Consider the following 27,941-nt stretch of genomic DNA (forward strand, 5'->3'; position numbering starts at 1 on the left):
GTTTGGGTCAGAGCAATCACATCAGTCGCTGTCAAAAATTTTTATGGAAGATCTTGAGTGATTTGCGACGCTTGCCATGCGTCGCAAACGCATCAACTTAACTACTTGCGACGGACTCATACCTCCTCACATCATGTCGCTGTCATACAATCATTAAGTATTTGCGACGCTTACTGTGTCGCTAACGCATATCACATCAGTTTATTAAATACAGGTTTATTAAATACCGGTTTATTAAATACCGGTTTATCTTAAAGTTTTACTCATCTTAAAGTTTTACTACTGAGTGAATTTTACTCTACTTTGAACTGTTACTTTCGTGTATTATGGCGGTTAGATTTGTGGTTTACACCGGTGGCAAGTGGGAATTCGTTGACGGTAGGCGTGAGTACGTAATGCAAGCTGATTCTCTTATACGTGGGTTTGAAACTAATTTTGCCAAAATTTCGTATGATACCTTTTTTAAAAATGTGTGCGACTTTTGTGGTTTTCGAAATATCACACGGTTATCCTACAAGATGTCTGATTATTCTGAACCTATAGATATTATAGATGATTCAGATCTTTTATTTTTTTTCAAACTGTGGGAAAATAATCCTACAGAACTTTTTAAACTATACGTGGTGCAAGAAGTTGGTGTGGGTTCTTCTTCTTGTGCTCCTACGTTTGAATATAAATGCCCCGATTTAAATGATTGTGTTTTTTCAAAGGATGATTTTAAGGCCAACGATAAACTAGAATTTATTGATAATAAAGATAAATGTCGATTTTATGAAGGCTACACCTTTCGTAACAAGCAGGAAATGAAAATCGAACTAGGAAAGATGTGCTTATCCGAATCTTTTTCGTATAAAGTAGACAGGTCATCAAAGACTCGTTATGAAGTATCATGTGTTGTTGAAAATTGTGAGTGGAGTTTCAAATCCGCTAGTCGGCAATCTTGTGATGTTTTCTACGTTAAATCTTTTAACAACAAACATACGTGTTCTAAGACGCAGACACATCCACACATGCGTCAGGCTAACCCAATGGTTGTGGGTAGCATGTTAAAAGAACAATTTCAAAACTCTGGTCGAATTTACCGTTGCCCAGAAATAGTCAAAGATCTTAGAATAAAAGAAGGAGTCAATATAACTTATATGCAAGCGTGGCGAGGAAAAAACAATGCATTACAACTTTTGCATGGAAATTCAGCAAGTTCTTTTGCTGAACTTCCAATTTACTGCTACAATTTGGAGAAGGCTAATCCAGGAACAGTGACGCACATATTGACTGATTCGGAGGATCGTTTTGAAATGGTATTTGTCGCCCTAGGTGCCGCGGTAAGTGACGCATTAAATTTTCTAGTAATAACCGAACTAAAATGTTAATTTTATTCTATGTTACAAAATTGTTAACGTTAATAAAATGTTAATTTTCATCTATCTAACAATTTGTTAATGTTAATATTTATTGATGTTTATTTTCATCTATCTAATAAAATGTTAATTTTTATCTATCTAACAAATTGTTAATGTTAATGTTAGATTCGTGCCTTTGTAAGAACCTTAAGACCGGTCATTATCATAGACGCGGCCCATTTGAAAGGCGAGTTTAAAGGAACATTGTTTTTGGCTGTGGGCATGGACGGAAACAATCAGATTTTGCCTGTTGGTTACGGGATTGGTAAATCTGAAGACGGTAATTCGTGGACTTGGTTCCTTTCAAAACTTAAAGATTGTATTGGCGATCATCCAGAGTTGGCAATCATTTCTGACCGAGCACCTTCTATACAATTAGCCGTAAGGGCCGTGTTTCCACAAGCGTTTCACGGGTTGTGTTGTCGTCATTTAATGGTTAACCTTAAATTACCCAAAAAAAAAAGGGAAAACGAGTCTCTATGGTGGCAGACTTGCAAATCTTACCGGCTATCCGATTTTGAGGAATCTTTCAACGCGTTATGTGCCGCAGTTCCGAGACTAAGGAACACTCTTACGACAATTGGGTTTGAGAAGTGGTCAAGAGCACATTGTCCGGTTAAAAGATACCATTATATGACTTCTAATAGTGCCGAGTCGATGAACGCTCTATCAAAACATTCCCGAAAATTGCCGGTGACGCAACTTATTGAATTTTTCCGGCAATCTGTTCAAAAATGGTTTTATGATCGTCGCAACCAGGGAATCCATGGTGAACACTTGCTAACAGAGTGGGCTGTAAATAAGATCCAACACAAAATTGAAAACTCTAGGACTTGGACGGTCACCGGCGTTCGTGTTAACAGTTTTGAAGTTGAAGATGGTAAAAAAAGAGGGTTCGTTGATTTAGCTAACGGCACATGCACTTGTCGGGTATGGCAATTATCTGGTTTGCCATGTGGTCACGTTATTGCTGTATCAAGATTTTTAGGTGAAAGCGACTGTGGTCATTATTCCATGTCATGTTACAGTAACGAAGTTTATAAAGCAACGTATGCAGAAGAGATAAATCCTCTCCCGCATAAATCTGAGTGGGAAAAACCGGACGGTTTATTAAATCTGCAACCACCGAATATTACCAAACGTCAATCCGGTCGGCCAAAGGAAAACAAGCGAATCCTATCACGAGGGGAGGAACCCACTCCCATATTCTGTGGCCGGTACCGAAGTCACGGCCATCACCGGGAAAGTTGTAGACACCCCACATATTCCCAGAGTACCTCCCGGGGCATCTCAACGGCGCATGTACGAAGCGTAGAAGTCGAACCAGAGGATTTCCGGGATTACGTATCGCAACATACAATCCCCACGTACAATTTAGGAGAGGATTAAAACCCCGTAAATGTATAGCCTATCAGGTTATTAGTTTTAGGGAGTTTTATGTGAAACCGTCTTTATGTGAAATGCACTATTACTGTTATCATGCGTTTTATATTTTTATGTTCATATTTTTAACAAAACCAAATTAAACAGTTAAAGGATGCATTTAGTTTCTAAAACTAAATTAAACAGTTAAACTATATTTTTATGTTCATATTTTATATTTTTATGTTCATATTTTTATCAATACTATTACTGTTAAAAAAAAAGGCATAACAATCTAATTTTAAAGATACTAAATTACAAGGACTAACAGTTAAAAGATACTAGTTCCATCCGATCAGAGATTAACCAAGCATGGTAGTAAAAAAAAGGCCTAACAATCTACTTCCAATGAGCATCATCACAAGACCATTCTGAGTCGGAAGAATGCTCCCCCGGGTAGAAATCATGGCACACATCATCACAAGACCATTCTGGTTGAAGGAGGTCATTCCAAAAAGATTCCAACACCTCTGGGTCGTAGTCCAACTCTGGATCTGGAAGAGACGCCTCATACTCTTGTTTCAACACTTCAATCACCGCGTCATGGTCATCAAACCAATCCTGCACCAGATACCGCATTATGTCTAACTCATTGTCTGCCACTTCCTCAACAAATTGGTTTTTCTACACATCGGACATCATGAAGATTAATATAAACTAGAGATAGCTTCTTCAAAGTAAAATTTAAACTACCACAATCATTATAAAAACCACAATCATGAAGATTAAAATTCATTATAAAATTTTATTTAAAAATACATATAAACTACCACAATCATCAACCAACTAAACAATAAACACATCTTTAAAAACATTGCTTCCTTAGCTTTCTTAATCGCGAAATCATCCTTGCTTTCCATGCTTCTTAAAAGTACCGGTATTACCTTGTCACAACCGTTGCACGAGGACGAAGGTGCAGATGAAGAGCCATTATGAAATACCCATAAAATAAAACCACATCCTTGCTTCTGTTAAAAAAAAAAGAGCCATTATGAAATACCCATAAAATCCGGCATAAGAACATATAAAATCCGGCATAAGAGCCATTACAAAAGTAACTTACACAGCATAAGAACTTTCGATTTGGATTAGCCTCCGTCCTTGAAAGCTTGTAGCAGGTTGCCGCTCCACACGAACATATGAAATTAGAAGGTTCCACGAACTGAGTAGATTTGTTGGAGGAGGAGGAAGCTGATTTTTGAGACATTTGTTTGGTTGGTGTGATCGGTTTTGGGAGAGAACCTTGTAGCAGATTTGGGGACTAAAACATTTTAAAAGGAATGCAAACATATATAGTTGATGACAATCGGTTGATCCAAATTCCAATTTTATATTTACAGTCAAACATATGATTGGTAGGCCCGTGTAAAAGTGGGCTTATTTACAAATTGGTAGGCCCGTGTATGTTTGATACATTTACGTTTAACAGGAACCGGCATTGGTAGGCCCATGTAAACATCCAAATTGGTAGGCCCTTTCTAGCTTTAACAGGAACCGGCCCACAAACTAAATACATGACCTGTTTCATTAAAACAAGGTTACATATTCCACCACCATAAAACATGACCTGTTTCATTCATATGGCCCAAAAAAACAAAATTCTAAAAAAAAAAAAAAACAAAGTAGCATACAAATACTTCAAGTATGTAACTACAAAGATTCCACAAATAGCATACATATTCCACAACCAAAACACATGACCTGTTTCATTCACAAACATAGCGAGACACATTCCATAACCCAAAAAATCAATTGTTTATAGGGTGTGTATACCCGATTAATATCCAAAACGCAATGCAGCAACATTAACCCTCATGATCCGAGTCGTTTTGCATTTTGTTGCTAGTGGACACGATATCAAAATTTTCTGGTAAGAGACTTTCGTAGAATAACACCGTTAGCCTTTGCCTCATTTGCTTCGCAACCACAGCCGTGTCTTCGTCTTGAAATATTGGTTGTTTCTTGATTAACCTTTCTTGGAAAATGCAAACCCAAATCCCGCAATCTCCGAGACCGCCTGATTGTTGGGGCACTTTGTCTGGGTAGATCATTTTGAACGGGAGAGACATCTTCAATGGCTTGTCCGCGTAGTAGCCGTTGATGCGTAGCCATACGTCGAAGGCAACATTCATTTTACAGACAACTTCTGTTCTTCTCATGGCCATACTTGCACACTCCGAAAGACTGCACAAGTTACGATTTTTTTATAGAATTATAAAGCCTGTTGAACTATTGCACAAGTACAAATAAGAGAATTATAAAGCCTGCTTATTCAAAAACATGTCCAATTACCTGTCATATATTGTAAAGGTTTCATCTCGAAGGTTGAATACCCCTAAAAACCAATGCAATCTTGGAATATTCAACGGTACATAAACCTATAGAAATAAGACATAAAACATATAGCATTAATACGCTTGGATGATTACAATAACAACATAACACTTACCTCGTCGACATCGGCGATTGGAGGCACAGGCTCCATTGAGCCATCGAAATAACACCTCGCCTTCCGGTTCGACTCACATTGAAATAAGGTCATTTGAAAGTAAGGCGGTAGAATGCTCCACCGGTCGGTTGGTTTCCTCGTCTCATACATCGTAATCATCCAAGCGTATAAATGCTGTTTTTTATGATGATTAAATACTAAGTTTTTTTTTAAACATAAATAACATAAGAAACAAAACATTATCATTCTTACATCATCGGATAACCAACCGTTTCCTTTTGAAAGAGCCTATGTTAAATCTTCGTTGGACAATTCTACCACCAAAGTTTTATGAGTGTTTATTGGACTCCGTTCCAAAAAACGTGGCAACTTATTGCAATGGTAAGTTCAAGCCGTACCCATCCTTTTTTGACGTTGATTACGTTTTTTTTCCTATACCGCTAGAAAATAAGGAATGGCTAATGCTACGACTCGACCTGGCGACCCAACAACTGTTAATGTATCCCTGTGCAGACATTTGCGAAGGCGAGAAATACCGACAAGTTGTCATTCCCAAGCTTACAAAAATTGCGGTATATCTAGGAGCAGTATTGGTTGACATGCAATACTGGAAAAAATCTGGAAAACAGGAAAAAATAATGTCATTTGAGATGAATGACGACTACGTCGTGTCTCGCAGCTCCCTGTTTGGTAACGAAGCAGTTTATCTATGTATGATAATGGAACATCTGCTCATGGATAAACCGATCAGTCTCAATAGTGATATGAAGGAAATATTTATGACATATAGAAGGTTTATGGCAGATAAATTGTATTTTTGGCGTTGCTTACCGCGTCCAAATATTGTTTAATGTGAAATTTGTTTCGCCGAACGTTTGTTTAACTATAAATCTAAGTACTTTTTAATGTTGTTTTGTTTTATTTCGCCGAACGTTTGTATTTTTGTAACCCTTACAACGTTACAAAAAACGTTTATTATCAACGTTTATTATCAAGGTGACCGTTCAAAGTAAAGTAAAATTCAGTCAGTAGTAAAACTTTAAGATAAACCGGTATTTAATAAACCGGTAAGTATGCATATTTAAAAAAAAATTAACTTGCATTCGTTAGCGACGGATAGTAAGCGTCGCAACTTCAAGATCTTATATTTGTGACAGCAAGCGTCGCAAGTAGTTAAGTTGATGCGTTTGCGACGCATGGCAAGCGTCGCAAATCACTCAAGATCTTCCACAAAATTTTTGACAGCGACTGATGTGACTGATGTGATTGCTCTGACCCAAACGCCTGCCTTGCGTCGGCCGACTCAAGTGATGCGTCTCGGAACCTGACTTTTTTGTTGCGTTACAAACTCATCCGACGGGTCTAGTACGGACGCATAAAATTATGTGCTATCTTGAGCCAGACGCAAGCCGGATGGCTTGCCTCTTATTAGAGGCTTTGGATGAGTCTGGATGAGTCACTCTGGAAGTAATCATTACTGTTACACGTGTCGATAGGTGATTGGCTGACAGAAAAAAGCAACAAAAAGAGGCATCAGCCGCATTGGGATTAGAGATGGTCCTTCCAAAGACTCATGACTTGGCTGAAATGGTAAGTTGACTATTTCCTTGGCTAAAATGGTAATTTTCTCATTATTAAATTATTAAAAGAAGTAAAAGGTATATTAATTACTGACGGATTGGTTTGGTGAATTGCAGATAAAAAAAATCACCGAGTCCATTGACGCCTCAGCAATTCGTGATAAATAGTAAAAAGATTGATTTCGGATAAGATTTTCGGCCAGGCATTTTCAGTTGTTAAATATTTCTGATCGATGGTAATCTGTTGACTAATTTTATGATGGGTGATCTGTAGGTAATCCGTTTCAAGAAGTTAATATAAATGGTAACAAGATGCCAATAGTTATATATAACATTGAATCCTTAGGCCATCCGGGGTGGTCAGTGATGGATGTGCCATCACTCGTAAAAGTATCACGCACACCACCGCCACCATACTCCATCACGGCGGAAATTTATAACGCGTGAACCATATCACGCGTGAACAATTTGTTTTGAAGGGTTAGGATATAATAAGAAGTTTATTTGTCTAAAAAGGCTAGAAAGTAATCTTGACCATCCATTTATTTAATCAAGGGAATGAGGGAAATTGAATGGAAGAAAAGAGGCGCGTGAATTTGTTTAGGGGCATTCTAGTCAATCCAAGGCAATAGTTTCTCTCTCCTCCAATTCCCCTCATTTTTTAAACGTTAATAACTCTTTCATACGATATTATTTTTTTATAAAAATTACACCAAAAAATGAGCGTTTTTTTATCTTTAAAACGAGTATACTATTGCTATATTTTTGAAAAAATTTTTCTAAAACCCAGTTGCGTAAAACGCAATGAAAAAAAAAAACCTAAAAAATGACATTTTTCTAAAACGTAAATGCACCAAAAACACAAAGCAATATCTTATTTGTAAAACGCAATGGCTACAAAACACAAATAAATGTCTTATTTCTAAAACGCAATAGCCAAAAAACACAAAAGAAAGTGTATTTTCTAAAACGCAATGGACTGAAAACATATAAAAATGTGTTTTACCTAAAACGCAATGCACCAAAAACACAAAGAAATGTCTTATTTCTAAAACGCAATGGCCAGAAAACACTTAAAATGTCTATTTTCTAAAACGCAATGGACTGAAAACACATAAAAATATGTTTTACCTAAAACGCAATGCACCAAAAAAACAAAGAAATGTCTTATTTATAAAACGCAATGGCCAGAAAACACTTAAAAATGTCTACTTACTAAAACGCAATGGCCTAAAAAAACAAAAGAAAGTGTTCTCTCTAAAACGCAATGGACTGAAAACAACTAAAAATGTGTTTTACCTAAAACGCAATGACTAAAAACACTTCAAAAATGTGTTTTTCTAAAACGCAATGGCCAGAAAACACATAAAAATGTCTTAGTTCAAAAACGCAATGGCCTAAAAACACCAAAGAAAGTGTTCTCTCTCTAAAACGCATTGAACCAGGACAATAGTTTTGTCTGTGAATTTTCTGAACCAGGAAGTAAGAGATCAAAAGGTTGTCGACCCCAGCCAGGGGCTCTGCCCCTTGGACCCCGCCAGGGGCTGCCGCCCCTTGTACCCTGCTACCAGGGGCGCTGCCCCCGGACCCTGCCAAGATCGTAAAACGCAATGACTAAATCAAAAACCCAGATCGTAAAAATGAAATTAAAGAATTTCTTACATGGATCGAAGCCGATTTCTTCAACGATTGACAAAAATTGAATAATTGAAACACTTATCAGCGATTGAATCGAACGGATCGAGTGATTATCATCAAAATCACCGAAAAAAACGAGATTTTATATGAAATTAAACTGGGTTTTCTTCAAAAAACTGAAGAACACGTTGATCGGGTGTTTGAATCATTGATTAGTGACGAAAATCGCACTATAATGTAGTGATTATTGAGATAGAAAGTGAAGAAATGGTTGAATATGGTGGGTTTTGAAAATGGTGGGTTTTGAAGTTATTGGGGAGAAGAAGGAAGAAGAAACGATAAGATTGACTAAAATACCCATTCTCTTTATTTTAAAATTTGTCACATGTCCTAATCCTATTGTTTCCTATCCTTTCTAGCCAAAATAAACTTTCTATTTGATCCTCACCCTTGTTTTGAATTCAGTTTTCTTTTGTTTTTTTAATGATTTTGATAGTGTGTGGTGAGCGATGGACATTTCCACTAAAAGTCATCACTAGTGATGGAATAAAGCTCTATAACATGGCGGAAATTGATTGGATGTTGTGAGTGATGAGTGTGTGGTGATTGATGACCACCCCTACCCTCCTTATAAATACTCTCTACTTTCTTCATCTCCCAACATTCATCTTTAACTCGCACCACCTCCTTGACCCACTACCACCACCTCTTACTTGTGATGTCAAATAACCAGGAATCGTTGTTTATTGATCGTCAGAAGATTGCTTTAAATAGCGCTAGAGTTACAACGTAAACAAGAGCAATTCAAAGAAAACTATGAGATAGACTCAGCAACTCTAAAGACACAGCAACACCAATGACTACTTTGTGAATTAATCTTAAAACCCTCATGTAATTCAAAGAGTAGTTAATCCTATCTTCCCTCGTAAGTAATAGAACTGATGAACACCAACTGGTTTAGCTCAATTTGCCTAGCATCAACCAAGTTCAGAATAAAGTGATACTTGATGTCTATGTGCTTACTTCTGCCATGGTATGCTTGATTCTTTGTAAGGAATACAGCTGACGTATTGTTGCAGAAACTAGGTGTGGCCTCTTTTTGCAACTGACCCAACTCGATGAGAATCTTCCTTAGCCACGTAGCTTGACAATGAAATGAAATTTTGATTATTCAATTATTGTCACATTTTAGTATATTATGATGTTTTAAACAATCTCGTTCATCTCACTCCGATGTTTCCGCAATCGGTTGGGGTGTGACAATGCTAGCCTGGTTCTCTTGTAGTGTTTGTGACCGAAAGTAGTGGCAAACTAAATAAAATACACTGCCCCTAAAATTGTTGCTAATATGATTGTTTTTTAAAGGTCACAAAATTAGTCGTTAATTTTCTAGGAAAACTACAGGTGTTAGTGTTAATTCTTTGATTGGAAGATAACGTTCGCCAAATTTGTCTTTTAAATTTTCCTTTCGCAAATATCATTTAGGGTGAGTATCTAAGCGACCTTCAAAAATGTACCAGCCACGCAAGACCAGACATCAAAAAAACCCGCTCAAGCATGCACTTCAAACAAGAAAACTGCCTTTATTTATTCTTCTCAAAATTACATGCAATAGTAAAGTAAACGCTTATTAAGTGCAACGAAGGTTTAAAAACTAAAAAACATCTCTTAAAAGAAAACAAATATGATATTATGGATATAGGAGCACACGAATAAACAAAACACTCGTATGGTTTGATTAAGCTTTCCATGCAGATAATGGAAGAGTCTCTGAGTCCTTATATGTTTTTAAACCAGCACCATATCGATCCCCCTTGATTGAATCAGGTGATGCAATAGATTCAAGTTCAGCCATATCTTCTGGTGTTAATTTAACAGATAAAGCTCCAATGTTGTGCTCAAAATTTTCTATCTTGGTGGTACCTGGAATGGGTACAACATCATTTTCTTGGTGAAGAACCCAGGCTAACGCTAGCTGAGAAGTTGTGCACCCTTTCTTTGTCGCTAGGTCATTAATTCTCTCGTACATAATCTTGTTGTGTTCAAGATTTTCAGGTTGTAACCTTGGCAAGTACTGCAAAAGAGTAATAGATTCAACTTTAAAGTTAATTCTAACAAGCAATGCATTAAAACAAAAAAACATATAGCTTACCATTTAAAGGGAAATTTTTTATGAAGATATATAATTACACCATTTAATTAAAAATATTGTTTGTTACCGTTGAAAGCAGTGGTATTATTTTGAAAGTGGTGCCAATTTTGGCGTTTTAAACAAAACGCACAAGGCCTATGTTTTGAAAAAAACGCCCGGGGTGGTCAGGGGACGTGACTGGGCGTTTTTTGGGGGAAAACGACAAAAAACCCCACTACGAGTGGTCTAATTGGAATTTTTTATGAAGATTTTCTAGGGAAAAAAGTGTTATAAAACGTTTTCTAAAATGTGATTTTAATAAGATAGTCTTCTAAATCATTTGTTAAAAGATCATTAGATATTCATAAAAATGTTCTCACCCCTATGCAACCTTAACCTTACCCTTACGCGTCTTTCAACTAAAGGGAATTGAAAACTAGCAGATAGTTAATGAATGTTTACATAAGGCTTTCTTTTGAAGCAGGGGCGTACCCACCCTAAGCCAAGGGTGGGCGGGCGCACCCCATGAAAAAATATTTTTTTGTGTTATTTTTCGCCGGAAATCCCGACCGCACCCCTTGAAATTTTTCACCCGCACCCCTTGAAAATTTTCAACCGCCCCACTTAGAAAAAAAAATAATTATTAACCACTTATTCACTTAATTATTTAATCCAATTAAAGCCCAATTTGCAATCAATTTTTATTAACACAAGCACAAACCCAACCTAAAGAAATTTGAACTAAATAAAATAACCCAAACCCATCCACCCATTCCATTTCCAAATCCCGCCCCCAAAAAAACTCCCAGCAACTTGACGCCACTGCTCACGACCTGATGGCTTTTTTTACCGGAAAAACCAAAATTCCGGTTGGACCGACCCATATTACGTCAGAATTCCAATATAGAACTAGTATAGTTTATTTATTTATTTTGTTTTATGTGATGATTAGGAGAAAATATAGATGTGTAAGGGTTTAATCTTTTTATATTTTTTTTGATTTTTTTGTTGTTCTAGACTTGTAGTTAAATGAGTTTGTTGTTTTATTTATAGCTTTGTTTGTTTAAATGATTAGTTACAAGTAATCAACATTTAATATTTGGGCATTCATGCTATGGTTGAACATGATTGTTTATTTTGTTTAAGTGTTTAGTGTTGTTTTATGAACTTATTGAGCAAATTATATGTGTTAGGAACAATGAGTAAGAATGTAATGAACTTATGGCGTGTTTAGTATCTTTAGATGATATTTAGGGCACAATTTTAAATACGTTTGTAATTTGTAATGACGTTTGACGTGTTTTTGATGATTTATAAATTTTAGTTTGACGTTCTTTTGTTTTAAATGATCCGACCCGACCCGCTATGAACCGATATTTTTATACAGCTTGGGGCCTAAAATCTTTGAAAATATTCTGCACCCCCAGGAAAAAATTTCCGCCACTGTTTTGAAGTTTTTTGTCCTTAGCTTCTTAAAAAATCTGACACTAGATATTCTCGTAGAAAACAAACTTCTTAAATATGCTAACTTGATAAAACTAAAAAAGGAGTCTAGGACCCACAAATTTCAATTGAGTTTGCTAGTTTGATACCAGACCCCTAGAAACCAAAGCAAGTTCAAAAACTCATAGAAGCACTTATAATTTTTTTTAAACCGTTTAGATATCATTTTTTAAAAAGTAATCAAGTTCATCTATGATGTTTAACGTCTTCTTATTGCAATAGATAGATGGAAGGAACCGAACAATATTGGAAAATAATAAAATAAAAGTGTAGACAACATACCTTACGGGCGTCACTTTCTTCCAACTTCTCTAACATCTTTGGACCATGTGAGAAAAAACCACGTCCTAGAGGACTATACGCAACAATCCCTATCCCAAGTTCTCTGAAAGAGTATGATAAAGACTAAGAACTTTGGAAGTTTGGATAGTTCATGATTTATAACGTCCTAGAAAAGGAAGAAAAGAAGAGGAAAGACGATATTAGACCTGCAAGTGGGAATAATTTCTTCTTCAACATCTCTTGACTGCAAGGACCATTCCATTTGTACGGCAGTAATTGGATGCACAGCGTGTGCTCTTCTAATCGTCGATGCTGATGCTTCTGATAATCCAACATATTTAATTTTACCTTCTTCGACCAACTTCTTTAGTTCACCCATCTATTAAAAAACAAATTAACATCAAAATCCAGCCCAAATTGTAAGCCAAACGCATATATTCCACCTCTAAATGAAATACATTGACTAAAACAATACAATACAATACTGTTTATTAAATTTTAAAGTAAAAATAACACGGACAAAAACATTGATATATACAATATACATCTATCTAACAAAAGCAAGGATCATGTAAAACTAACCGTGATTTCGATTGGCACACTGGTGTCAATCCTGTGCTGATAATAGAGATCGATGCAATCCACGCCAAGTCGCTTGAGGCTAGCTTCGCAAGCAGCCCTGACATAGGCGGGATCGCCTTGGACCTGCCACGAACCGTCGAGTTTGATCCCGAATTTGGTAGCCAGCTCCACTTTGTCCCTCATCCCCCCTTTCAAAGCCTTGCCGAGAAGGATTTCGTTGGTTTTGGGGCCGTAGACATCGGAGGTGTCAAGGAGGGTAACACCAGCGTTAATGGCGTGGTGGATGAGCTTGATCATGTCGGGTTCAGGTTTGGGAGCTCCGTAGAGATCGGACATGCCCATGCAGCCTAAACCCAGAGCTGAGACCTCTAAACCCTGTGAACCCAAATGCCTTCTTGGTACTCTGCTTGCCATTTTTGTTACAGATTTGTTTTAAATTTAATATCTTCTTGTACGTACTGATTGAATGATGAAATGAAGGTATGATTCAATCCTATTTATTGCAATCGGAGTGGGTACCAAGTAGAACTAATTCCATATGGATATGAGGACGTCAGACCCTACGTATGGCGGCTCGCAAAAGGCCCAAGTGTGCGAATAAGCAATCTTTGTAGACGCGTGTTGTGTCTCTTTTTTGAAGGAGTTGTGTTGACTTAAAACATTCAATCTTTTTTAAATAGATAAAAGACACATACAATCTTCTCCTACAAGTGTTATTATCAGCAATGATTTGAAAACTAATTTAATTATTTGTAACATCTGTTTACTTTCTTGATAACTATAATCTATTTCTTTTAATTAGAATAATACAGTACATTTGTAGGGTAAAAACATCAAATTAATTTGGTTTTAAGTCACAAAATAGATTCGTTCTAGTCTTCATGAGTTCCACAATCACATGTTGTGATGCCTCTAGAATCTAAAGTGGTAAAAATATCTTCTAGTAATGTCGAAATTAACTTAATCCTCATTATGAGATCAGTTGTTATTTTTTTATTTTAAATGCAAGGTAGATTACTACGTTAACAATTATTTATGCAAATGGAACCAATAAAAGAACACTACATAGAATTAATGTCCTGGCGATTGAGAATTGCCACATTTGATAATGTATGGTGTTCTAGAATTAGAATGTGTTTGAAGTTTCTCCTTTCCAAAATTCCAAGAAATAATGAATTTCTTAGTCAATTCTGGCTGCTTACACATGTGAATCTTGAATGCCTTTTTGAAGTAATCTTATTTTTATTAGTTTTTTTCTAAAATAAATTATTTTAAAAAATTAGATTTTTTGTAAAATAAATTATTTTAAAAACTTAAGAAGATATATAACTCGTTGTGTCTCCTTTTTACCTTTTGGTTTTATTGTTGGAATGGAAAGCGTAACTAACGACGTTCGACGACAAGACTGCTACCGAGGTATGATTCAAGGGTTATACCGGAGCATCAACTATGTAAACGTTCAAACACGAAATGCACATGGTAGGGTTGACTAGAGAATCTCTTATAGATAACCAACTCTGAAGATAGAGACAGTAACGTATGAAATATATACGGTGAAGATAATAAGGGGTTTAATGTTTGTACTATATGAATAAGAACGAGTACAAAATGTATGCCCAACAATGCGCAAGGTACAACCATATACAACACCGTTAATGGAACAATAGATAGTGAGGGACAATAATTTTGTTTTTTAATCCTTGGTAAATACCGTAGAGAATTAAGTTTGTTTTTCGTCCCTTAGGCTTGGTTATTTTAACTAATTTGGTTCGAAATCCTAAATTTAATAATATCTTTCGGTTACATTCCAATTCTTTAACCGTTTTCGTATTTTCTGCGAAATCTGTTAGACTTTTATGCTAAACGTGTTGCCATTTTTGTTGGTTAAAAAAAAATATAAAACCGATCCCCCTCTTTTTCCCTCAACTATCTGCTATGTCTCTCTAAATACACTCTTATCTCTCTCCAAATTTTTTTACCTATCATTACCATTAATTACCTCACATTTTTTTTCTTTCTAGCGATATCGAGCTTAACCACGTTTTTCAAGCCCCATCCCTCCCACCCTAGTTTTTTGGTGACACTAACCTCACCCACGTTTTTTAGCCACCCATGATCCCAAAAAAACCCCACACATTGAGTGTATATTCGAATCTAGTCTATTGTTGTTGGATCTAAGTGTGTGTTGTGGATATTTTTCTTGGTAAAATAATTAATTAAATTGGGGAATTCAATCAAACAATAATATCTAAACACATCAAACAATTATAGATGAACATGGAATGATTGCAAATGATTCACTATTGATTCAATATATGTAATACAATCAATAAGTACACAGTACTTCCCCTCACTAGGAGATCACACTCTCACCAAGTTTTTATGTTCTTCGGCTCTTAGTGTTAACCGATTACAAAGATATTCAAAACTATTTATAGGAGGTGTAAACTACTGGTGACATCATCATGAAAGCGACCTTCAATAGCGCCATTAATTGTTGTAACTGCCAGCAGTTGTGAAACTGCTGGATTGTTACACTATTTCATTGAACTGCTGGATTCTTCAGAGAAATATAGTGAACTAGTGGATTTCTCATAACACAATAGTTGGTTGTGACCTAGCTCTTAATGAAATCCATAACTTCTTCCTTTGACTAGTTGCCTGGTTTTTGGGGTTTCAGCCTTTGACTTTGGTTGACTTAACTGTAGACCAGCTCTTTTATGATCAACACTTGCTCTCTTTATTCTTGAAGGCAATAGTTCAATGAAATGGGAGTTTGGGCAGCTATTTGGTGAAGCTTTCAAGGGGAGAGAAACTATTCGACTTGAAGATTGTATTTTAACTTATTCAAGCAAGGATGATGGCTTCTTCGAGTTTTGGCTTTTATCATCAGCAGATCTTATATAACCCAACAATCTCCCCCCTTGATCTTCTAATGCCAAAACAGACTTATTTGGGCCTATCCTTTATTCTATTATTTAGTTGTTGAAGAGTCCTTTGAAGGGATTTGTTGCAGCTGTGAACAAGGATAATTCCTTTATCTTCATCTTAGTCAACCATCTTTGACTTTACAGAGAAAAGTTCTATATGTTCACACCTTTTAATCTGTAAGTAGCTTTTTCTCTCTAAGTCTCTAGGTTAGGGAAGATTAGAAACTGTTACTCTTTGTATCTCTGAAGACCAGCAGACACTCCTTTTTTTTAGAGGTGTGGGATTATTAAACATCATCCTTTGGATAATCAACCAAAGCTATTGTATATATGCCAACCTTTGATCTTTATTAGTTCTGAACACATGTGTTGTGTCTGGCATACATGTCACAATTAGTTTCTTCTCTTCTTCATCAAGGTCTATAATCCAATTGGCATAACCATGTTTTTCTTTCAAACTGTTCAAGTAATTCTCTAAGATTTTTGGATTGTAAGAGAAGATTTTCTAGGGTTCGAAAGGAACTACAAGGGCAGTTGTTTTGTGAAACTTTCAAGGGGAGAGAGACTGTTCAAATTGAAGATTGCATTTTAACTTATTCAAGCAAGGATGATGGATCCTTTGGGTTTTGGCTTTTATCGGATCTTATATAACCCAACAATCTCCCCCCTAGATCTTCTAATGCTAAAACACACTTATTGTAACACCCCGAAAACGGGTTTGGTAATCAAACCCCGTTAATACTAAAAGACGGGTAAAGTACCGCTAGTGGTAAAATTTAACCCGGTAAATATTAGGACTTAAATAAATAAACCTAATATTAATCAAAAAGGGGAAATAAATACTTTGAGAAAACAAAGTATATAAAAAGCCCAAATTAGCGGGACTTAAAACATAACGGGTTATAACTTCCCGAACCTGTTAAAGTAACTAGGAATAATTAACCTAGTTAGTGGCATGTGATTAAGTGACTAATGGTGAGTTATAGCCTCATTTGATCAAAATAAAACATGAGGGACTAATATCGCCAAGTGGGGAAACTTGTTTTATTAAAACAAGAGTTAAACACCAAAACACACACCTTGAGTGTGTGTTCTAGTCGACATAAACACAGGAGCCAAGAAGCTTTCTACCTCAAAACCCTAAAGCTCACAAATCCAGCAAAATCAAAGGTGAATCAAGCAAAGAAATTGGGGCTTTAACTAAATCCTTGATCCCCTAAGCTAGGAGGTCACAAGGTATGTCGATTTTTGTAATCCGGTGATATCTTGAATTTATGATGAACACCCACAATCGAAATTCTTGAGTGCATGTGGAATATATGGGTGATAGCGACATGAATACAAGCCTAGGAACAAGTCCTAGAAGCAAACGTGTAGAATTAGTGCCATAAGATTAGAGATTTAATGATTTCCCTTATAGGTGCTAAGTGGGTTTTCATGATAAAATGATGAACCCATGAATCTGAATGTTAAATTGTGAAATTTGAAGATAGGATGAGAGACCTAGATGATGTTTATAAACACTAGACATAGAGATTTGATTCTTGATGTAAATCTTGGTGAAAATGGCTAGTTATGAACTAGTTAGTAAACATGTAGAATTATGCCCATTAGGTGTTTGTTAAAATGCCTAAATGAGAAGTAAAGTATTGAAATTCAAGTGAAACGTGTAATTGGCAAGCTTGACTAACTACATGAGATATGGGATAAAATGGGATTCAATCATAATGTTGATTTGCCTTAATCGTGCATATTATATGACCAAAGGTAGTTGACTTTAGAAAGTCGAACTAACCTATGGTGAAGTCGAATAGAAGTTTCGACATAAAGTCCGTAAGATGAACTAGTCATAATATTGATGACTAATCTAACCATCTTGCGAATTATAATGATAGTTTGACTCTTGTCAAGCTAGATGGAGGCTTGGGAGGAAGCGGGTCAAACGGAGCAAGTACGAAAAGAAAACGTTGCTTGGATGCGAGGTAAGTATAGCTTACACAAGTCTTAAATTGTGGAATATTCTCTTATCATATAAATTATCAATGTGATAACTAAACAATTGAGTAATGATGTTCCGTCATGTAGTCGTACGGAACAGGATAATCAAAGATGAGAGGAACCATAATATTGGTTAAATAGAAGTAAATCGATAAACGGTCATTTAGACTAAACGGGTCAAAAGGTGAAAATATCACCCTTTGACAATATCGACTAATGAATTTGTCGAGTGTATGATTACAGGAATACATATCAAATGGAAATTTGCATCGCTATTAGTTAGCGTTTATTAAGCAAAGCATTAAATGGGTCAATATGTTGATCCGAGCCAGGTATGTGTGATAGGTTAATTACTCATTTAAAACGTGAAGATCTATGAGAGTTAGGCAAAGTAAAAAGGGACATTCGGTTACCTTAAAAGGTAAACCGAAGGATTTAAATTATAGACAAAGTGTTTTGAAAACAAGATTTGGTTAAAAAAATGAGATTTTGGGCGTGCATGGCTTAAGCAAGCCCTTCGTCGTAAAAGAAGAGTTAAAAATGTCCAAAACACCCTTGCCAGTGAAATTAAGCAAGCAACCTTTAGAAGTCGCTTGAAAACGAATTTTATAATCAAGTCAATACTTAGAACAAGTATAAAAAAACGAAAGATGTAAATTTTTGGTCGAAAGACTCTATATGAGTCTTTGCCGTAAAATAATAATCCGAGGGGTAAAACTCGGATTAAATAGATCACCACATTAAATCCACCACAAATATAGTTGTCGTGGGAGATCATTTAATAAGAAATGTGGACATATGTATTTAGAAACAAGTGAAAGCAATTGGCGCTTAAAATATGCTCAAATACCCTTAACGGGTCAAAATGAGCATATGGGTGAAAATGGGTTTAAGAAGGTATATAAACCTGTAATTTGAAATCTATTATGTTAAACATTATTGAACTTGATAGGTTATGGGAAATAAGGGTCAGACAAACTTGTTTGTTTGAGAAAAATCGAACGGGTCAAAATTTGGTAAAAAGGGAATAAGCCGAAGACTTAAAAGTCTGAAATTTTACTAAACCGGATGTTGGATTTTAAACTCCATAAGGTGGAGAATTAAATTACAAACACGTAGGAAGAAACGGTAGGTTAAACGGACAAGCGGTTTGAAAGATACAAAAGATTTCGTGTCAAAAACGGCAAAATGGAAAGGTTGGATGCAGGAGCCACCGTAACTTACGGTGCCACCGTAAGTTACGGTGGAGCTGATATAGATGCGGTAGGTAACCCCTGAGTTACGGTGGAAGTTTTGACATCCAGGGGCTACCGTAAATTACGGTACCCACCGTAATTTACGGTGGACCCTGTAATAAAATATATTTTAATTAGTTTCGCTTCGTGGACTCGTTTAGACATGTTTTTAAACCCCAAATGACTAAAGCATTTCATGTTCATGAAATGTAGGTACTTTTGGATGCCGGAAGACGATCAAGCTTAACGAGGAACCGAACACGATAAAGATACACGCTTCCGCACTTTGCATCGTCATTAATTTTAAACGACGAATCTGATCACGTTATGTCAAATGACTTATGATTTGTAAAAGTTTTTAATAAACCCGTATTTCCGACGTATATGTAATCTAAATTACACGGTTGTTTTTCGTATATTTTACGTTAAAACTTGATTTTTGAGAACGGGTGTTACAAGTTGGTATCAAAGCCTTGGTTTAAGAGATTCAAGTATGGTGGGGAAAACCGTGCTTGGACTTAAACCTTATGCTCTTGACAAAGATTGGTGTTCGGTTCGAGGCTTGATCGCAAATCCGGTAAGTACATGTATGTTAATGGTTTAGTGTGTTAAAGTGTTGTAAACAACACATAGGGTTATCGTGTAATACACGTTACCCTAATTAAAATGATTGATATAGTTGACGAAAATACACGCGTTGACGCGTATAGAAAAAGCCTTGTATTATAATACGGGTGATTATTGAAGTTGATATAATTAACTCTTGTAAATGTTTCAGTTGAAGGACACTCGCATCTAAAGATAGCGGGAGTCTAACAAATTGCGGACTTGACGGGGGAACGGTCCAAAGTACGACAAGTAGAACATGCTCACCAAGGACCTAAATCGCGTAACGATCGCGAACAAGGCTAATGGCAAGAGAAGCCTGTCAGGGCAAGCATTACCAGGTGCACATTTTTTTATTTTAATTGCACGAATAGAAATATGCAACAAATACGTAGAAACTGATAGTTGCATATGTAAATTGAAAACTTGGAAAAACCTGAATAGAATACCTATCCGGGATATTGTTTCCAAGAGAAATGAATAGAGGTGGTACTTACATGGGGCGTGATGTGAAAGTTATAAAAAGGTCATGTATGTCATGTGTTGATCGCCTACTCTGGCCAAGTAGGTAGTGAACACATGATACCATGAACTTTTCATAATGGACATGCTTACACCCGATGTAGTAAGAACGGGGTGAGTGGGACAAATTAAAAAGTACCCAAATGAATCAGATAAGCAAAATATTGTAAAATGATTTAGACAAGTATCGGGAGGGGTGTACCTACACTCGAACCCGAAGAATATAAACATGTACACATGGAAACATGTAAAATGATGTAGACACGTATTGGGAGGGGGTGTACTTACACTCGAACCCGAAGAATATAAACATGTAGACATGGAAACATGTAAAATGATGTAGACACGTATTGGGAGGGGGTGTACTTACACTCGAACCCGAAGAATATAAACATGTAGACATGGAAACATGTAAAATGATGTAGACATATATTGGGAAGGGGTGTACTTACACTCGAACCCGAAGAATATAAACATGTAGAATGATCAAGATATGCACTGGGAGGGGGTGTACTTACACTCAAACCTGGAAAATGCGAATATGTCTCTAAATGGGTCGTTTTTGTAAAACGCCAAACTCGAGGACAAAGTCAGAATATAAAAATGAAGCGAGATCTTAATACATACCTGGAGGGTTACAATAATAACGACTCCGGTAAAACACCCGGTTGATGGGTAAGAATTAAACACATGCGTAGACCGAGAAACGATAACTCGGATGAAAAGTTAAAAGACTTGGGTTTTGGGTCATAACTAAAAGATGACAAGATAATGTAAATAGAATTGTGAATAAATTACGTTCAACTATTTTAAAGTTGAACGGGTCGAATATAATATCATGCCGGACGGCATGAGTAAACACAAGTGGGATAATGGTAGCGTTAAAAGCAAAAGAATAATGAGCCTGGTAATGGGACATATTCAAATACGAATGAATGAAAACTGGATAATGGTGAGCATAAGATAAACCGACGCATAAATGACGTGAGAAGTCATAGAGTCGGAAGAATTATCTTGAAAGAAAACGATTGTAGATACAGACTACAGTCAAGGTAAACGGATTTCCAATGTGAAAAACAAATGATGTCCAAAATAAAATGAATGAATTGCAAGATCATCATCACCTTCGGGTTATAAATAGTGTAAAGGTCTACGGGACTAAAATGACCCACGGGTCCTGACTAGAAAGAAATAGATTGTATGGACCTCGCCTTAAAGAGATGAAAGCCTAATGAAATAGCCCATGAGGCTAAGTAATAAAACCTACGGTTAATTAGACAAAGCGAGTGAATCAGTTGAGAATCCCCGCGTAAAACAAACATTGTAAAAGAATAAATTGTGGACTGTCAATATCCTGGTATGGATGATTGACAAAAAGTCAAAAAGAAGATGCTAAACTAAAACTTCGGTTTTAGTAAGAAATAACGTTTTTATAAATATGAATGCTGATAGGGATTTAAATAATAAGCGTGAAGGATATAAGTCTTGGCACCGATAGGTGCAAGACGATGTATTCGAAAAGTGATATTTTCGAAAATGAAAGGTTGATATAAAATTTAACAGGATGTGACACGATCACGGTCAAGAAATGTAATGTGAAAAAGAACCACATTATAACCAAGCGAGCGGTATAAAGTAACTAAACTAATAAGTCTAGTTATTGAGACCGGTTAAGGTCAGTAATTTAAATCAAGAAATTCGGTTTGCTTGTAAGCGGAGGATTATGTATAACCGAACCGAATGAATAAACTTGAAAACAAAAGAAATTGTCGCTAAAAGTGAAAGATTTCACTAAAGGCCTTTAAACAGGTCAAAATAATGGATTCATAAAGAATCCGATAGTATCTGAAAAGGATGAGTATCCCTAAGTTAACTAAACTAGTAGAAATAACGAGATTACGTTATTTCAAGATGCACTATGTCGTATGAGATAAGTAGACAACTAGTAACCGAAAAGATGTTACCATATTTTTCTGATAATACTAACAATTGGTTAAAAATATAAGTAATGTTTGAAAAGATTTCTCGGATCAAATACATTGAGTTTAAATTCAATAAATTCTGTAAGAAAAAGGTTTCGAGGACGAAACCTCTTTAAGGGGGGTAGACTTGTAACACCTCGAAAACGGGTTTGGTAATCAAACCCCGTTAATACTAAAAGACAGGTAAAGTACCGCTAGTGGTAAAATTTAACCCGGTAAATATTAGGACTTAAATAAATAAACCTAATATTAATCAAAAAGGGGAAATAAATACTTTGAGAAAACAAAGTATATAAAAAGCCCAAATTAGCGGGACTTAAAACATAACGGGTTATAACTTCCCGAACCCGTTAAAGTAACTAGGAATAATTAACCTAGTTAGTGGCATGTGATTAAGTGACTAATGGTGAGTTATAGCCTCATTTGATCAAAATAAATCATGAGGGACTAATATCGCCAAGTGGGGAAACTTGTTTTATTAAAACAAGAGTTAAACACCAAAACACACACCTTGAGTGTGTGTTCTGGTCGACATAAACACAGGAGCCAAGAAGCTTTCTACCTCAAAACCCTAAAGCTCACAAATCCAGCAAAATCAAAGGTGAATCAAGCAAAGAAATTGGGGCTTTAACTAAATCCTTGATCCCCTAAGCTAGGAGGTCACAAGGTATGTCGATTTTTGTAATCCGGTGATATGTTGAATTTATGATGAACACCCACAATCGAAATTCTTGAGTGCATGTGGAATGTATGGGTGATAGCGACATGAATACAAGCCTAGGAACAAGTCATAGAAGCAAACGTGTAGAATTAGTGCCATAAGATTAGAGATTTAATGATTTCCCTTATAGGTGCTAAGCGGGTTTTCATGATAAAATGATGAACCCATGAATCTGAATGTTAAATTGTGAAATTTGAAGATAGGATGAGAGACCTAGATGATGTTTATAAACACTAGACATAGAGATTTGATTCTTGATGTAAATCTTGGTGAAAATGGCTAGTTATGAACTAGTTAGTAAACATGTAGAATTATGCCCATTAGGTGTTTGTTAAAATGCCTAAATGAGAAGTAAAGTATTGAAATTCAAGTGAAACGTGTAATTGGCAAGCTTGACTAACTACATGAGATATGGGATAAAATGGGATTCAATCATAATGTTGATTTGCCATAATCGTGCATATTATATGACCAAAGGTAGTTGACTTTAGAAAGTCGAACTAACCTATGGTGAAGTCGAATAGAAGTTTCGACATAAAGTCCGTAAGATGAACTAGTCATAATATTGATGACTAATCTAACCATCTTGCGAATTATAATGATAGTTTGACTCTTGTCAAGCTAGATGGAGGCTTGGGAGGAAGCGGGTCAAACGGAGCAAGTACGAAAAGAAAACGTTGCTTGGATGCGAGGTAAGTATAGCTTACACTAGTCTTAAATTGTGGAATATTCTCTTATCATATAAATTATCAATGTGATAACTAAACAATTGAGTAATGATGTTCCGTCATGTAGTCGTACGGAACAGGATAATCAAAGATGAGAGGAACCATAATATTGGTTAAATAGAAGTAAATCGATAAACGGTCATTTAGACTAAACGGGTCAAAAGGTGAAAATATCACCCTTTGACAATATCGACTAATGAATTTGTCGAGTGTATGATTACAGGAATACATATCAAATGGAAATTTGCATCGCTATTAGTTAGCGTTTATTAAGCAAAGCATTAAATGGGTCAATATGTTGATCCGAGCCAGGTATGTGTGATAGGTTAATTACTCATTTAAAACGTGAAGATCTATGAGAGTTAGGCAAAGTAAAAAGGGACATTCGGTTACCTTAAAAGGTAAACCGAAGGATTTAAATTATAGACAAAGTGTTTTGAAAACAAGATTTGGTTAAAAAAATGAGATTTTGGGCGTGCATGGCTTAAGCAAGCCCTTCGTCGTAAAAGAAGAGTTAAAAATGTCCAAAACACCCTTGCCAGTGAAATTAAGCAAGCAACCTTTAGAAGTCGCTTGAAAACGAATTTTATAATCAAGTCAATACTTAGAACAAGTATAAAAAAACGAAAGATGTAAATTTTTGGTCGAAAGACTCTATATGAGTCTTTGCCGTAAAATAATAATCCGAGGGGTAAAACTCGGATTAAATAGATCACCACATTAAATCCACCACAAATATAGTTGTCGTGGGAGATCATTTAATAAGAAATGTGGACATATGTATTTAGAAACAAGTGAAAGCAATTGGCGCTTAAAATATGCTCAAATACCCTTAACGGGTCAAAATGAGCATATGGGTGAAAATGGGTTTAAGAAGGTATATAAACCTGTAATTTGAAATCTATTATGTTAAACATTATTGAACTTGATAGGTTATGGGAAATAAGGGTCAGACAAACTTGTTTGTTTGAGAAAAATCGAACGGGTCAAAATTTGGTAAAAAGGGAATAAGCCGAAGACTTAAAAGTCTGAAATTTTACTAAACCGGATGTTGGATTTTAAACTCCATAAGGTGGAGAATTAAATTACAAACACGTAGGAAGAAACGGTAGGTTAAACGGACAAGCGGTTTGAAAGATACGAAAGATTTCGTGTCAAAAACGGCAAAATGGAAAGGTTGGATGCAGGAGCCACCGTAACTTACGGTGCCACCGTAAGTTACGGTGGAGCTGATATAGATGCGGTAGGTAACCCCTGAGTTACGGTGGAAGTTTTGACATCCAGGGGCTACCGTAAATTACGGTACCCACCGTAATTTACGGTGGACCCTGTAATAAAATATATTTTAATTAGTTTCGCTTCGTGGACTCGTTTAGACATGTTTTTAAACCCCAAATGACTAAAGCATTTCATGTTCATGAAATGTAGGTACTTTTGGATGCCGGAAGACGATCAAGCTTAACGAGGAACCGAACACGATAAAGATACACGCTTCCGCACTTTGCATCGTCATTAATTTTAAACGACGAATCTGATCACGTTATGTCAAATGACTTATGATTTGTAAAAGTTTTTAATAAACCCGTATTTCCGACGTATATGTAATCTAAATTACACGGTTGTTTTTCGTATATTTTACGTTAAAACTTGATTTTTGAGAACGGGTGTTACAAGTTGGTATCAAAGCCTTGGTTTAAGAGATTCAAGTATGGTGGGGAAAACCGTGCTTGGACTTAAACCTTATGCTCTTGACAAAGATTGGTGTTCGGTTCGAGGCTTGATCGCAAATCCGGTAAGTACATGTATGTTAATGGTTTAGTGTGTTAAAGTGTTGTAAACAACACATAGGGTTATCGTGTAATACACGTTACCCTAATTAAAATGATTGATATAGTTGACGAAAATACACGCGTTGACGCGTATAGAAAAAGCCTTGTATTATAATACGGGTGATTATTGAAGTTGATATAATTAACTCTTGTAAATGTTTCAGTTGAAGGACACTCGCATCTAAAGATAGCGGGAGTCTAACAAATTGCGGACTTGACGGGGGAACGGTCCAAAGTACGACAAGTAGAACATGCTCACCAAGGACCTAAATCGCATAACGATCGCGAACAAGGCTAATGGCAAGAGAAGCCTGTCAGGGCAAGCATTACCAGGTGCACATTTTTTTATTTTAATTGCACGAATAGAAATATGCAACAAATACGTAGAAACTGATAGTTGCATATGTAAATTGAAAACTTGGAAAAACCTGAATAGAATACCTATCCGGGATATTGTTTCCAAGAGAAATGAATAGAGGTGGTACTTACATGGGGCGTGATGTGAAAGTTATAAAAAGGTCATGTATGTCATGTGTTGATCGCCTACTCTGGCCAAGTAGGTAGTGAACACATGATACCATGAACTTTTCATAATGGACATGCTTACACCCGATGTAGTAAGAACGGGGTGAGTGGGACAAATTAAAAAGTACCCAAATGAATCAGATAAGCAAAATATTGTAAAATGATTTAGACAAGTATCAGGAGGGGTGTACCTACACTCGAACCCGAAGAATATAAACATGTACACATGGAAACATGTAGGGGGTGTACTTACACTCGAACCCGAAGAATATAAACATGTAGACATGGAAACATGTAAAATGATGTAGACACGTATTGGGAGGGGGTGTACTTACACTCGAACCCGAAGAATATAAACATGTAGACATGGAAACATGTAAAATGATGTAGACATATATTGGGAAGGGGTGTACTTACACTCGAACCCGAAGAATATAAACATGTAGAATGATCAAGATATGCACTGGGAGGGGGTGTACTTACACTCAAACCTGGAAAATGCGAATATGTCTCTAAATGGGTCGTTTTTGTAAAACGCCAAACTCGAGGACAAAGTCAGAATATAAAAATGAAGTGAGATCTTAATACATACCTGGAGGGTTGCAATAATAACGACTCCGGTAAAACACCCGGTTGATGGGTAAGAATTAAACACATGCGTAGACCGAGAAACGGTAACTCGGATGAAAAGTTAAAAGACTTGGGTTTTGGGTCATAACTAAAAGATGACAAGATAATGTAAATAGAATTGTGAATAAATTACGTTCAACTATTTTAAAGTTGAACGGGTCGAATATAATATCATGCCGGACGGCATGAGTAAACACAAGTGGGATAATGGTAGCGTTAAAAGCAAAAGAATAATGAGCCTGGTAATGGGACATATTCAAATACGAATGAATGAAAACTGGATAATGGTGAGCATAAGATAAACCGACGCATAAATGACGTGAGAAGTCATAGAGTCGGAAGAATTATCTTGAAAGAAAACGATTGTAGATACAGACTACAGTCAAGGTAAACGGATTTCCAATGTGAAAAACAAATGATGTCCAAAATAAAATGAATGAATTGCAAGATCATCATCACCTTTGGGTTATAAATAGTGTAAAGGTCTACGGGACTAAAATGACCCACGGGTCCTGACTAGAAAGAAATAGATTGTATGGACCTCGCCTTAAAGAGATGAAAACCTAATGAAATAGCCCATGAGGCTAAGTAATAAAACCTACGGTTAATTAGACAAAGCGAGTGAATCAGTTGAGAATCCCCGCGTAAAACAAACATTGTAAAAGAATAAATTCTGGACTGTCAATATCCTGGTATGGATGATTGACAAAAAGTCAAAAAGAAGATGCTAAACTAAAACTTCGGTTTTAGTAAGAAATAACGTTTTTATAAATATGAATGCTGATAGGGATTTAAATAATAAGCGTGAAGGATAGAAGTCTTGGCACCGATAGGTGCAAGACGATGTATTCGAAAAGTGATATTTTCGAAAATGAAAGGTTGATATAAAATTTAACAGGATGTGACACGATCATGGTCAAGAAATGTAATGTGAAAAAGAACCACATTATAACCAAGCGAGCGGTATAAAGTAACTAAACTAATAAGTCTAGTTATTGAGACCGGTTAAGGTCAGTAATTTAAATCAAGAAATTCGGTTTGCTTGTAAGCGGAGGATTATGTATAACCGAACCGAATGAATAAACTTGAAAACAAAAGAAATTGTCGCTAAAAGTGAAAGATTTCACTAAAGGCCTTTAAACAGGTCAAAATAATGGATTCATAAAGAATCCGATAGTATCTGAAAAGGATGAGTATCCCTAAGTTAACTAAACTAGTAGAAATAACGAGATTACGTTATTTCAAGAT

General features: G+C 36.1%; 2 protein-coding genes and 2 long non-coding RNA genes across 4 annotated transcripts; 3 read left to right on the forward strand and 1 right to left on the reverse strand.

Moving 5' to 3' along the window:
* The first annotated feature begins 326 nt into the window (after positions 1–326).
* On the forward strand, positions 327–2,789 carry LOC110906826. Its single transcript, XM_035983009.1, has 2 exons — positions 327–1,322; positions 1,527–2,789. The coding sequence occupies exons 1-2, from the start codon at positions 327–329 to the stop codon at positions 2,787–2,789; spliced, it is 2,259 nt and encodes a 752-aa protein (XP_035838902.1).
* Positions 2,790–10,047: 7,258 nt separating this feature from the next.
* On the reverse strand, positions 10,048–13,561 carry LOC110908550 (probable aldo-keto reductase 4). The gene is made up of 4 exons (XM_022153497.2): positions 12,988–13,561; positions 12,612–12,784; positions 12,406–12,508; positions 10,048–10,563 (listed from the first exon to the last, which is right to left on the reverse strand). Exons 1-4 carry the CDS (start codon positions 13,399–13,401, stop codon positions 10,228–10,230), a joined length of 1,026 nt encoding a protein of 341 aa, XP_022009189.1. The 5' UTR covers positions 13,402–13,561; the 3' UTR covers positions 10,048–10,227.
* A 4,294-nt stretch (positions 13,562–17,855) lies between these two features.
* Positions 17,856–19,537, forward strand: LOC118486265. The gene is made up of 3 exons (XR_004878145.1): positions 17,856–17,899; positions 18,159–18,247; positions 19,364–19,537. It is a non-coding gene; the product is annotated as an uncharacterized LOC118486265 (long non-coding RNA).
* A 4,092-nt stretch (positions 19,538–23,629) lies between these two features.
* On the forward strand, positions 23,630–25,311 carry LOC118486266. Its single transcript, XR_004878146.1, has 3 exons — positions 23,630–23,673; positions 23,933–24,021; positions 25,138–25,311. It is a non-coding gene; the product is annotated as an uncharacterized LOC118486266 (long non-coding RNA).
* Positions 25,312–27,941: the final 2,630 nt, after the last annotated feature.

The sequence above is a fragment of the Helianthus annuus genome, chromosome 14, assembly GCF_002127325.2.
Source record: "Helianthus annuus cultivar XRQ/B chromosome 14, HanXRQr2.0-SUNRISE, whole genome shotgun sequence".
NCBI classification, from domain to species: domain Eukaryota; kingdom Viridiplantae; phylum Streptophyta; class Magnoliopsida; order Asterales; family Asteraceae; genus Helianthus; species Helianthus annuus.